Source organism: Belonocnema kinseyi, chromosome 1 (genome assembly GCF_010883055.1).
Source record: "Belonocnema kinseyi isolate 2016_QV_RU_SX_M_011 chromosome 1, B_treatae_v1, whole genome shotgun sequence".
Lineage (NCBI taxonomy): Eukaryota > Metazoa > Arthropoda > Insecta > Hymenoptera > Cynipidae > Belonocnema > Belonocnema kinseyi.
The window spans coordinates 111,360,685-111,374,675 of NC_046657.1; the positions used below are offsets into that span (position 1 = coordinate 111,360,685).

General features: G+C 23.4%; 1 protein-coding gene across 1 annotated transcript; it reads right to left on the reverse strand.

The window, feature by feature from the left end:
- Window positions 1-1,514: 1,514 nt before the first annotated feature.
- Window positions 1,515-13,554, reverse strand: LOC117167310 (zinc finger protein 277). The gene is made up of 7 exons (XM_033352150.1): window positions 13,421-13,554; window positions 11,452-11,644; window positions 11,206-11,383; window positions 10,934-11,136; window positions 2,261-2,423; window positions 1,826-2,178; window positions 1,515-1,728 (listed from the first exon to the last, which is right to left on the reverse strand). The coding sequence occupies exons 1-7, from the start codon at window positions 13,431-13,433 to the stop codon at window positions 1,632-1,634; spliced, it is 1,200 nt and encodes a 399-aa protein (XP_033208041.1). The 5' UTR covers window positions 13,434-13,554; the 3' UTR covers window positions 1,515-1,631.
- Between the last annotated feature and the right edge of the window lie 437 nt (window positions 13,555-13,991).

A 13,991-nucleotide genomic window follows, 5' to 3' on the forward strand; every position in this document is an offset into this window, starting at 1 on the left:
CACTTAAACAATCAATGTTTGGCTTAAACTTGACCGTTTTCAGTTATTAATTCCTCTATTACATTTTTCATTGTTAATTCATATTTTTTGTTGAAAATGTAATTACTTTAAAGGTAAAAAATCAATTTATTGGTACAAGATTGAACTATTTTAATACAAATTTTTACTCAAAATTGATAGTTTTTAATTAAATATTCAGCTAATAAATTTCTCATGGTAAATTTATATTTTTTCGTTGATAATTTAACTCTATAATTTTTCAGTAAAATCCGTTTTATGGGTACAAGATTGAGCTATTTTGCTGAAAACTAGTCTTTTTTTGGTAGAAGCCTAATGTTGTAACTCGAAATTTAACTATTCTATTTTTGTTTTGAAATTCGCTTTTTTAGTTGAACATTAATTTTCTTAGCTGAAAACTTAATTATTGTTTTAAGTAGGAAAGACACAAAAGTAAGTACTGATTTCATTTTCGCAATTCCATAGAAAAAAATCTACATCTGCTTTAAATAAATAAATTTGGTACTGTCTATTGTTAAGTAAAAGATTGATTTTATACTTTTCTCAAAACTTGAGAAATTATCCATGAAGAGCCTCTCCTTTTATAATTTCCTAAATTTCTATAAGACATTCTTTTATATATAAAAATTTTTGTAAATAAGAGTAGCTAATTTTCTCTAGACTACCTTCGCTCAAACCAAAGACGGTATTTTAATTCTTCTTTTTAAAATCAAAATTCATTTAATGCGTGCATTTTGAATTATTTTTTTGAATATAATAAATATTATAATTTAAATGGTTAAAAATTAGGTTATACCTGCTTATAAAGACGATTCTTTTTGAAAAATAAAACGCTATAGACAAAATTAGATTAAATATGAGAAATAGTTGTGTTTTTCGATATAATGTTTATGAAAATTATATCCCCTTATTAAATAAAATAAGGATTGTTGAAATAATTATTACAAAAAGTAAGAGAGAATTGTATATAATGTATACTCATTCGTCATGAATCCTATTCCTGGTGTTCCTCGTGGCGAATTTTCTTCTTCTGACAGATATCATAATCCCGAATTTCTTTAACTTCAAACAAATTAATTAATTAAGTGATTTTAATTTAAAATTATTCAATTTCGAATGTTTTTAAGTCAAAATTATTCAATTACAAAGGACACGAAATTTCCGTTTACTTTGCATAATTTATTGTGATAAAGGATTTCAAATGTTAAACAAATTAATCGTATAGAAAGTGTTCGGAAAGTTTGAAAAAAAAATAGTAGCATTCTATATTTCTGGCAGATACATAAAATTAGTAAAAGATAAAATTTTTTGAAAACATTTTTGTATTAAAAATTCAGAAGCTTTGCTTTCAATAATACAAATTATGAGTATTGTTCTCTTTTTAATACAAAATAAGCCTTATTACCTTAAATAATTTTCGAATCGCGCCTAAAAACTATTCTAATATTTAAATGTCAACATAATAATTAAAATTAAAATAACAAATATTAATTTTCTGGTAATATTTTTTATAGAAATTCATCATTCGTTTCTTTCTAATCTTTCAATTCATATAACTCGTATCCACAATTTTAATCAAGCTTTTTCGAGAATTTTTATAATCGAAAAAAATGTCACTCGCAAGTTTCCGACGCTGAATCGTCATCATCTTTTGAATTTGAATCCAAATTGTATAAAAAAGAGTCGCTTTCGTACATTGGGAAATAAAATCTATTGAAAAAAGAACAATTTTTAATTAGTAAGTTAATCAACGTCAAAATTAATTTGATTATTCATCAATAATATTGATTAAACTTTTTTTACTTACTCTGGTTGATCCCAAATTTTCTTCGAAGGTAATTTAAAATGCTCCTTCTCTCTCATATGATCCACGACTTTTTCGAATTCGGTATCACAAAAAACACACCTTTTCACATACATCTGCTTTCTCAAATAATTGACTATTTTCACTTTTTGATAAAAATTCAGCTCCTTCGTAATCTCCTCGAAATCGAAATTGTGATCCTCCTTCATGTGATGCAAAATATCTTTGTATTCCTTTTTTATAAATTCACAAAATAAACAAGTGATATCGGCATTTTCACTATCCCAATCTGACCAATTTTCATCTTCGTTTTCACTACTAAACCCACTCGGATCTTCCGTTTCGACAATCTGATCCTTTAAATAAAAGAATCATTTATTCATTTTATTCCGATTAAAATTCAATCAGTTCATTTAAGATGCTTAAAATTTGAAATACCTGCTTTTGTCTCCAAGTATAACCCGGTTCCAAATAATTCGTGATGTAAAATTTATCGTAGGATTTATTATTAGGATTGATACGCTTGTGCAATTTTTTCCTCATGTGTTCTTTCAGCACAGATCTATCCTTAAATTCTTTCTCACAGTAAATGCAGATTAAACTACATTGGAAGAGATTTAAATTTCGTTTTAAAAAATCGAAATTGAGCAGATTGAGAAAATTCTGTTCCTATTGGGAATGGTGGTCTATAGTAACATTTCGTCACCTCGTGCCCAAAACTGGAACTAGAAAGAGTAGGTACAATTTTCAGGTTGTACATTAATTTGTGCATAAAAGTGATTTTACGATAGTTTTAGGAAGTATAAAACAATGATTGAATACTAGAAACAAATCTTCATAAAAAAAAATAGTTTTAGATAGAATTTCTATATTATGCAGTGAAAAAGCACATTTTTGTCAAACAGATTAAAAAAATAAATTATTTCACTATTTCATGAAAGTTTAAATAAACTTGAATTAATGTATAGACGATTTAGGGTAGCCGTTTTAATCCAAGAAAAAAATAGAACTCTTGAATTTCAAACTTTTAAAAAAATGTACACATATAAAATGGAAGCAACTAACACATTGAAACTGAACAATTTTTAATTAAATGCAGTTAAACTACAAAATAAATTTCTGAACTTTTATAAATTGTAGAGTTCAAAGATTCAGATTCAATTATAAAAATAGAATTCCACGTTATAACTTTCAATGCTCTAAAGTCTAAATTGAAGAATCAATGAATTATAAAATTTTCAAAACTATATCATTTAAAGCAATTTTAAGCCAGAAACATAAAAAATTGAACGATTAAATGTTTTTATAAATTGAACACTTCTTAAATTAAAAGTTAAATTATTTATATTTTAATTGGTTAAAAAATCCTCAAAATGCTTCCAAATTTCATTTGAAAATCTTGAAAGATCTGCATGTTGTTTACTTTTTTTTTCAATTTTTTAATATATTTTTTTAAAATGATTTTAGAACTTCTAAACATCATTTAAAATCAATCTTTTTTTCTCCATTTTTTTTAATGCTGCCAAATTAAACAAATTTCCTTAAAATCTTCCACATTCATTTCTGATCATTTGAAAAATCTTTGTAAATCTTTTTGAATAATCACTCAAAATTATCTTTTCAAAATCAAAATTATTATTAATTTTCATAGGAAAATTTTTTAAATCTTCTGAAGCCATTCCAAATTCTTAAAAATCTTTACATTTTTTTGTTCGAAATCTGCCAAAATCTATACTTTGGCGGTACACGCGCACACTTTGTTTAAATGATTTCAAATCATTTACAATTTTAAATTGATATTTGAATTTTTTCAAAACTTCTAAATATTTCTTTAACTTACTTGATGTTTTAAAAGAATAATATATTATTGTTATTTATACATCGAGGTTAAAAAATTTGAATTATAACTTAAATTTTTTTTAATTGAAGAATTAAAATGTAACGTATAAAATTTAGTTTTTAATATTTAAATACAATTACTGATTTTAAATAAACAGTCAGATATTTCTAAATATTAAGTCATTCTCATTTTTCTTGATTAATAAATTTCAAATTAAATGGGTTAAAAATGGAATATTTTAGACTGGAATAATATTTGAAACTTAATAAAATCCTTTCATTTGGGCGTTTACATTTGTTCAACTAATAAGACTTCCAATTAATTAATTATTATTCACTTTAAAAATTTGAAAGAAAAGTTTAATTTTAAAAATCATTATTAATTTATAGTCAAAGTTGATCAAGAGAAAATATATTTTAAAAATTGATGGAAATCACAGTTGGACGTATATTTCTGTAAAAAAATGGTCCTTCACCTTATAAGATGTAAATTTTATCTAAAAACCCTTTTTTTAGTAAAGACTTACTTTTAGCATCCAAAAATACTTTAAACTCCACAAAAAAATCGTTAAAACACTTTTATGCAAAAGTTAATGTAAAACTTTAAAATCGTACCTATTCTTTCTAGTTCGGATTTTTGTTACCAGGTCGTGTAGCGCAGTTAAACCATTTCCAATATTAATATAATTTTTTTTGAGTTCATTTTAACTTAAAAATGAGCCAATTTAGGTTTATAATCTTTTTAAAATCACAATAAATAAAACAGTAATTGTTTGTGTTTTTTAGACAAATATTTCTGTCAAAAAATGTATTCTTTTACTGTATAATATTTACATTCCATCTAAACCCCTTTGTTTCCGCTAAGGATTAATTTTTTTATCCAATAAATTCTGTAGGCTCAAAAAAAATCGTTACAACAGTTTTATGTACAAATTAAAATCCATCTTTAACATCGTACCTATTCTTCCTAGTTCGGATTTGTGTCACCAGGTGGCGTATCGCTGTTTAACCATTTCCAATTGGGAATAGTTAAAGTGCGGTGCACCACCTGGTGAAAAAAAATCCGAACTAGAAAGAATAGGTATGAATTTAAAAATGCATTTTCATTTGCGTGTACAAACGTTTATTATATCATTAAGTTTAGAATGCACATTTCTAAAATCTTTCACTTTAACAATTTTTAAATTTTAGATTTTAATTGTTCAATATAGATTTTATTTTAAAGAATTTTAAAATGCAGGTTTAAAGACTTGAGCCATTAGAAATTAGAATCGTTTGAAATCGAAGATTTTAGACAAAAAAACATTTTCAGCTGATCAACTGTAAATATAAATTAATAATGATTTTAAAAATTGGATTGTTCTTTAAGATTTAAAAAGTGAATAATAATTAATTTTACAAGACGATTCGAAATCAGTTCGCAATTTTAGAATTTCCAGTTTCTAACGTTAAAAATGATGTGAACTATTTCAATTGGAAATTCTTATTAGTTAAATAAACGTAAACCCCTTATTGAAAATTTATAAACTGTCTTAAATATTCAATTTTTAAACCATTCAATTTGAACTTTTTTAATTAAGAAAAATAAGAATGACTTATTATTTAGAAATATCTGACTGTTTATTAAAAATCAGTAATTGTAGTAAAATATTAAAAACTAATTTTTGAACATTAGGTTTAATTGTTCTATTTAAAAAAACATTTAATTTGTAAGTCAAATTGTTGAACTTCGATGTATAAATAGCAATTGAACACATATTATTGTATAGAAGAATTCAACGAAGTTGAAGAAATATTTAGAAGTTTTGAAAAAATTCAAATTTAATTTAAAAAAAATGAAATGATAAGGCTCACGGCCTAATTTAAAATAAAATATAGATTTTGGCAGATTTCGTACAAAAAATAAAAAAGATTTTTAAGAATTTTGACTGGCTTCAGAAGATTAAAAAACATTTCCTATGAAAATTAATAATGATTTTTATTTGGAAAAGATAAATTTGAGTGATTATTAAAAAAAATGTAGAAAGATTAATAATACTGTTTTATACATTACAAAACAATCGTAAAAACACTTTTACGCAAAAATTAATGTATAACTTGAAAATTGTACCTACTTTTTCTAGTTCCAGTTTTCGGCACCAGGTGGAGAAATGGTAGACCAGCATTCCCAATAAAAATATATAGTAGACAAAGTATACTGAATATATTTCTCCTACACCTAATATTTTCTACACACAATATATCCTGTACATTATTGAATAGTAATTATTTCGTTCTGAAAATATGCTCAAAACATTAAACAAAAAACTATTATATTGAATATTTTTCCCACATAAAATATATTCTAGAAAAAATATAAAAACGAGTGTAAACCAAATATTTTCTGCACAAAGTAGGTGCTACACACAATTAAGCAATTATTCGTTTTTATTTAAATGTTATTCGTGCTATATGAAAAATATTCTGGTTGAAGATATTCAAGACAGAAATATTCGAGACAAAAATTTCAGATGTAAAACTTTTTTTTACACAAAACAGATTTTACATAAATTATTCATCAGGGGAATATAAAACCATACTTTTTTTTTCTACACAAAAATTCTACTATTTGCTTTAGATTTTGATTATTTTGTTGAAAATTGAACTTTTTTTTTAACAAGTTCTTTTTTGTTTAATCAAAAATGCAACTCATGGTTAAAAATTGAATTTATCGATAAAAATTCATTTCAATGGTTTAAGACTTAAATATTTTGTCGAAAATTGGTCTTTTTGGTTCAAAATTATTTTTCTTACCAGAAAAGTGAACTATTCCATTTTTGGCAAAAAAAATCGATCATTTTCAAGAAAAAATTCCGCAATTAAATTTTTCGTTAAGAATTCATATTATTTAGTTGACGATTTAACTGTTTTGTTGAAAACTGGTTTTCATGTATTTTGTAAAAAATTAATTAGCTTACTTTTATAATACATCTTTTTTAGTTGAAGATTAAACTATTTTGTTGAAAATTGGTTTTTTAATTTTCGGATAACAATTAATTTTCTTAAAAGAAAATTGAACTATTACATTTTTGGTTAAACTTGATCATTTTTAGTTAAAAAATCATTTTTGTGACTGAAAATTTAACTATTCCATTTTTGGCAAAAAAAAAAAAACTATCATTTTCAGTTAAATATGCTGCTATTACTTTTTTCGTTGAGAATTCATCTTTTTCGGTTGAAGATTTGGCTATTTTGTTAAAAATGAGTTATTTATTTTTTGCATAAAGTTCATTTTTCCAACTGAAAATTAAACTATTCTATTTTCGGTTAAAAATGTATCGTTTTTAGTTGAAAATTAATTTTTGTAACGGACAATTTAACCATTCCATTTTTTGCCGAAATTGATCGTTTTGATTAAAAACTTAAGTATTAAATTTTTTCCTTGAGAATTCATCTCTTTTTTTAAATTGAACTATTTCGTTGAAAATTTAACTATTTTGTTCAAAAGTCATATTTTTTGGTCAAATAATTAACTATTGGTTGAAAGTTGAATAACTTTGATAAAAATTAATTTTATTGGTTAAAATTCTAACTATTTAGTCGAAAGATCGTCTTTTTTTGTTGTTAAAAATTACTTTTCTTAACTGTGAATTTAACTATTACATTTTTGACAAAAAATCTAACATTTTCAGTAACTGTTTTCTTGAAAATTTATGTATTTTGTTAAAAATCCATTTTATTGCTTAAAAATGAATGTTTTCTGGTTGAAGATTAAACGATTTTGTTCAAAATTTGTCTTTTATTTTGTCGATAAAATTAATGTTTCTAAAAAAAAGAACCATTCCATTCTTCTTCAAAAAATGTACATTTTTAGTTGAAAATTAATTGTTGTGACTAAAAATTTGACTCTTCCTTTTTTGTTGAAAATTAGATCGTTTATAGTTGGAAATTCGTTTTTTTTCTGTGCAAAATAATCTTCTTATTTAAAATTCAACTACTTAGTTGAAAGTTGAACTACTTTCTTAAAAATTCATTTTATTACTTGAAAATTCAACTATTTGATTGAAATCCTATCTACTTTCTTGAAAGCCGATTCTTTTTAGATTAAAATTCAACTATTTGGTTGAAAATTAACTTTTTTCTGTTGGAAATTATTATTCTTGGGGTAAAAATTCAACGGTTTTGATTGAAATTTGTCTTTTGACTGGTTGATTCTCTGGTTGAAAATGTATTTTTTTTTTAAATTCGTAAAATTCGAAAACTTGTTTCAAAAATACGATTTATTGTAGAAAAAAGTTAAATCTTAATCGATAAGGACGAATTTCTTTCCAAATAGCCGTATGTTCAACAAAACAGTTAAATTTTCCAAAAAGAAAAAATAATTTTTGACAAAATAGTTTAATTTTCAATCAAATAATTACATTTTTAATAAGATAGTTCAGTTTTCAAACAAAGAAGATAAATTTTTAACAGAAAATTGGAATAGTTAGATTTCATTAAAAAAATTTTTTTTTACAAAACAGTTAAATTTCCAACCAAAGAGGTGAATCTCTGACAAGAAAAAAAAGGAATTTATAACAAATGAATTCAACTTTCAACCAAGTAATTGAATTTTCCACGAAGATTATCAATTTCCTACCAAACGAGAAGAATTTTTATGTAAATACATGAATTTTCACCTAAATAGTTAAATTTTGAACTAAAAAAGATCAATGGTTAAATTTTCAGTAGAAAAATAAATGAATAGGAAGAATTAATAAAAAAAATTAATTTTTAAGCAAAGAGATGAATTCTAAACTGAAATTATCAAGCTTTATTAAAAAAAGTAGTTTTAAACTAAAAAAGATCAATATTCAACCTAAAATAGAATGGTTATATTTTCAGTTTGAAACTTAACTTTTAAGAGGAAAAAACGATCTTTCAATAAAGTAGTTACATTATTAACTGAAAATATGCATTTTTATCTAAAATTATGCACCTAGAAAAATTTTTTTTTTTAACAAAGTGGTTCAACTTTCAACCAATTATTTAAATGTTCAACCAAAAAAGATAAATTTTTTCAAAAAAATCTAATAGTTGATATTTCATCGAAAAAAATAAGATATAATAATAATAATAATAATAATAATAATAATAATAATAATAATAATATAATAGTATAATAATACTATAAGAAAAATTAAAAACTTCTACATGAAACATAGAGTAATAACGTTATCTAAAATATGCAATTAAACATTTTTTCTAACGTAAATTATTAGTAACATTAATTTTCAATTGATACTAATAAAATTATTCATTAAAGTTGTTAAAAAAAAATTTGAAAACAGTTTAAATGACTTGAAATTGTTTTCAAATATTGACATCTTTTTGTTAACTTTAAATATGTTTTACGAAAAAAGTGTTGCACTAAAAGAAAAATATAAAATTTCAAATAGAGTAAAAATGTTATCGAAAATATGCAATTAAACATTTTTTCTAACGTAAATATTAGTAACATGAATTTTTAATTGATATCAATAAAATCATTTAATTAAGTTGTTATAAAAAATTGTAAAACTCATTCATTCATTACAATGATTTTTAAAGATATTGTTTACCAATACACTTTTTTATTCTAGAACTTTATCATTATTTATTTTATAAATCCCATATAAAGCGTTAGAAACATTCAGCATATTTGTAACGATAAATTGTTATAAATCTCTTATAATAAAAGGAGGTGAATTATTTTCTAATTTTAAAAAGATATTCGCATACATTTTTATAATTTAGTTCAATTAAGTGTTAATTTCAATTTTTAATAAACATTATGAATTCTAATAAAAAGGAAATTCAGTTTAAATTAACTACTTTCACAGTTTACAATATTTACATATGTTACCATTAAAAATTTTATGTTCACTTTGTATAATTAACATTCGTACTCTGTTAATCTTCAACGATATACTATACTGGAATTTTCAAACAAAAAAGATAAAATCTCAAACAAAAAAATTGTTATGGTTTTAAAAAAAAAAAATTTCTTCCAAAATTAATCAATTTTATCAGAAAAAAGAAGACTTTTTAACTAAAACGATGAATTATCAACGAAAAAAATGATTTAAAAAAAAAGCAATTTAACTTTAAACCAAGAAGTTGTATTTTCAACAAAAAATGAAGTCTCAACAAAAATGTAATAATTCATATTTTTCAATCCAAACAGATTTTAATTGTAAATAAAAAAAAGTTGAATTCTAAACGACCAAGATGAACTTTTAACACAGAAGATTAATTTCTTGCCGAAAAAGATAAATTTTCAACAAAATGATTACATTCTCAATCAAAAAGATGAATTTTTAATTAAAATTATAAATCTTTAAACGAAAAAGTGAATTTTTACCCAAATATGGTTTAACTTTGATCTAAGTAATAAAATTTTCGACGGAAAAATATTGATTTTTAACGAAAAATATAATAGTTGATAATTAAACTAAAAAATATTCTAAATTTTATATGAAAAATTTGATTTCATAAAAAAAAACAAGAATTTTCAAACAATAAAAACTTGAATCTTCAGATTCAAAGGAATTTCTCAAGATTTCAGATGTGTGGAAAAAAGTACCTAGAAAATTTATGAACAATTTCTTTCTCATTTTTCAGAATTTTGTATATTATATTATATAATACAAATTTTTGGAAAACTTTCCAAGTTTAAAAATAATCTTATTCTTTTCAAAAATTCTTAAATTTCCTGAATATACATCAAACTGATTGATATTTTAAATATTCTCCTAAACTTATTTTAATTATTCTTGAAATGTTAAAAAAATCTTAAATATCATTTAAAATGATTCAAATTTATTCTAAAATTTGGAAGAAATTCCACAGAATAAAAGTAAATAAAAATCTTCCAGATTCAACCAAATAGGTCAATATTTAACAAAACAATATTTTTCAGTTAAGAAAGGAAAAAAATGCACACAAATTACAATTTGAAGGGATACATGATTAATTTGTAAAATAAATAACTGTTAAACTGACTCAAATTGTGCCAAAATTGTGGAAAATTTTTCCAGATTAAAAAAATTTCGCTTAAATCTTCCAAAATTTATGCAATATTTGTAGAAATCATTTTCAAAAATTAAGAAAGTAATATCTTTAATTAATTAATATTTATATATAAAATATTATCACTAGAAAATGTCATGTCACTATTTTGCTACTATTCTTTAAAATATATTCCACTCTGGATACTAGTTTTTATCTCCTCAGTAAATTCGAGTCCTGCAAATTGAATATTGGAAAATTTACCTTTCTATACTGTTTTGAATTTTGTCTAGAAGTTGATCAAGTAACACTAAATTCTCAGGCTTTCCCAGCTGAATATTGTGCTTTTCCGAAAGATGTTTTATATAATCGAGACGAGATTCGGAAAATTCGAGTCTACAAAACATGCAACCTCTTTTGAACTTTGTGTCTTTTCTTTCGCTCAGCTGCTCAGCCAGTATCCATTCCTTCAATTTAAATCAAATAATATTAATTAATTTCTTTATTTTCCACTTTAAAGAACAAAAATTACGAACCAATTTTTCCCTCTGCAATTCTTCCCTGAGCGTTTTATCTTCAGAAATGCAATCCGATAATAAAAAATAAGGTTCGTTTATACTGGGTTTTCCGTCTGGAGTGTAATCACTCAAGAAACTCGTGCAAAATGTAGTTAAGGGCTCTTCTCGAAATTTTACTCTCCAATAATAAACGTAACTGAGAAATTTTTTTACGTTAATTAAGAAACAATGTTGAATATTAATTATTATCGATATTATTTCTACCTTTTGAGACTCGCTATTTTATCCACATCTCCTATAACTAATCGATGCTCCTTGAAAATGTGGGTTAGGAAGTCTTTTTCATTTGTGGGAAGAATAAAAGCAGTTTCGCATAATAAACATTTTGTCTCTGCTGGTTTGTCGTCCAGCTCCTTAAATTGAGATTTTAATCCCAAATCGCGAGTCGGACTGCTTCCTAAAAAAACGGAGAAAACAGAATTAACATATTCTAAAACTTTTTATTCATCTTATTCTAAAAATACACATACTTCAAGTCGAAAACCCCCTTTAAGTAAACATTTTTTTTTTATATTAAGTTTTATTAACGCCAAAAATAAAATGAATTTTGTACAAAGTAGTTGAATTTTTAATCAAGAAGAGTAACTTTCCCTCAAAAGAACGTATTTACAACAAAATACAGTCAATTTTCAACCAATAATGGAATAATTAAATTTTAAGTTAAAAAAATTGATTTTCAATCAACAAGTATTTTTATTTAAAATAAAAAGGTGTAGAATTTAACCAAAAAGATGGTGTTTAAAGAAAAATAGCTGAATTCTCAACCAAAATAGATTAAAGTTTAACCAAATAGTTACAGTTTTAACAAAAAATATAAAATTTCTACTTAAAGAGATGAATTTTATCCCGAGACAGATTCTTTATTCAAGATGGAACTTTAACTAATGAAATTAATTTTTAATCAAGTGGAGCAACTTTCAACTTTGTAGTTTGATTTTCAGCCAAGAAGCATAATTTTATACCAAAAATTGAATAGTTGAATTTTCAGTTCGAACAATTTATTTTTAAACAAAAAAGAGAAAAATAAACAGAATAGTTAAATTTTCAACCAGACTAATAAGGTAATTTTTTAATTAAGTAGTTTAATTTTCAACCAAGTAATTGAATTTACAACCAACATAAATACTTTTTCACCAAAAAAGACGAATTTACAACAAAATACATCAATTTTCAATCAAATTTTTGTATTTTCAACGATAAATTAATCAATCAATCAAATACGATCTTTTTTAAACCAAAAACTGAATAGTTTAATTTTTAGATAAATTGATTTTTAAACAAAACGAAAAAATAAATTTGCATCAAAATTGTTACATTTTTAACTAAAAACGATCAATTTTCAAACAGAAATGGAACAGTTGAATTTGCAATTCAAAAAATTTATTTGGAAAAAAATGAATGTAAATCAGAACAGTTAAATTTCTAACAAAACATATAGATTGTCAACAAACAAAATTAATTTTTAATAAATTAGTCCAACTTTCAACCAAGTAGTTGAATTTTAAATCAAGAAATTTATTTTTGTGCCAAATAAAAAAGACGGATTTATAAGAAAATAGTCGAATTTTCATTTCAAAACAATCAATTGTCAACAAAAAATATAATAGTTGAATATGCAGTTTAAAAAATTTATTTTCAACTAGCAAAAAAGTTAAAAATGGTTAAATTTCTAATCAAACAAATAGATCTTCAAGCAATAAAATAAATTTTCAAAAAATTGGTTCAACTTTCAGCTAATGAGTTAAATTTTCAATAAAGAAGCTTATATTTCTACCGAGAATACTTGAAATTGAATACTTCAAATTGCAGTTCAAAAAATTTATTTTGGACCAACAAAAGAATGAATCTTCAGCAAAATAATTGAAACTTCGACCAAAAATGGATCTTCAATTATTAAAATTAATTTTTCACAAAAAGTGTACAACAATTTTTGGTAGAAAATTACTACCATAAAATACGAATTTATAAACAAATACATACATTTTCAATCAAAATGTTTAATCTCGAACTAAAAACGATTAATTTTTAACCAAAAATGAAATAGTTGAATTTGTACTGTCAAAAGTGATAAAAACTATTTAATTCTACAACAAAAATCGAAAAAGAAATTTTATTTCAAGGTTAGGCAGCGATGTTTTGAAATTGTATTTATCCATTTATGCAGAATACTAACTTTTTTCTGTCATTGCGTTTTATTCCGATCCAAATTTCACTTCACGATATCAATTTTCCATAATACGATAAAAAAATTCTTCAAATTTGATAGTATTCTTTTAATCTGTTATTGTTACATCTAACCAGCAGACGACAAAATGTCCACATGATGATCCAGTATGCTTAATGGCCGTGTAGTGGCGCTGTTACACTTAGCGCCACTTTTGAAATGATGTGATGTTCCTCATCAATAGACCTTTTATATTCTGAGAAAATTAAACTACAGTATATATGTGTAATTTTTACATTATAATTGAATATTTACATGTGTATTATTATTGGTTATTATTCACTTGTTTTTATAAGAATGAATTTTTTTACATTAATAAATGTAAGTAACTATACAATATCAAAATTGCAAGTTGCTTTTATTTCAAAGAATTAACATTTATAAACAGAAAAACACAATGAGACTTGCAAGTTTACGCTTCATGAAATAAAAATAAAGTAAATTTTTACGTACATCTTTCACAGTCCATATTTTTTTACATTCTCATCGGAGAAGATATTAGATTTATGTAAAATTTGAC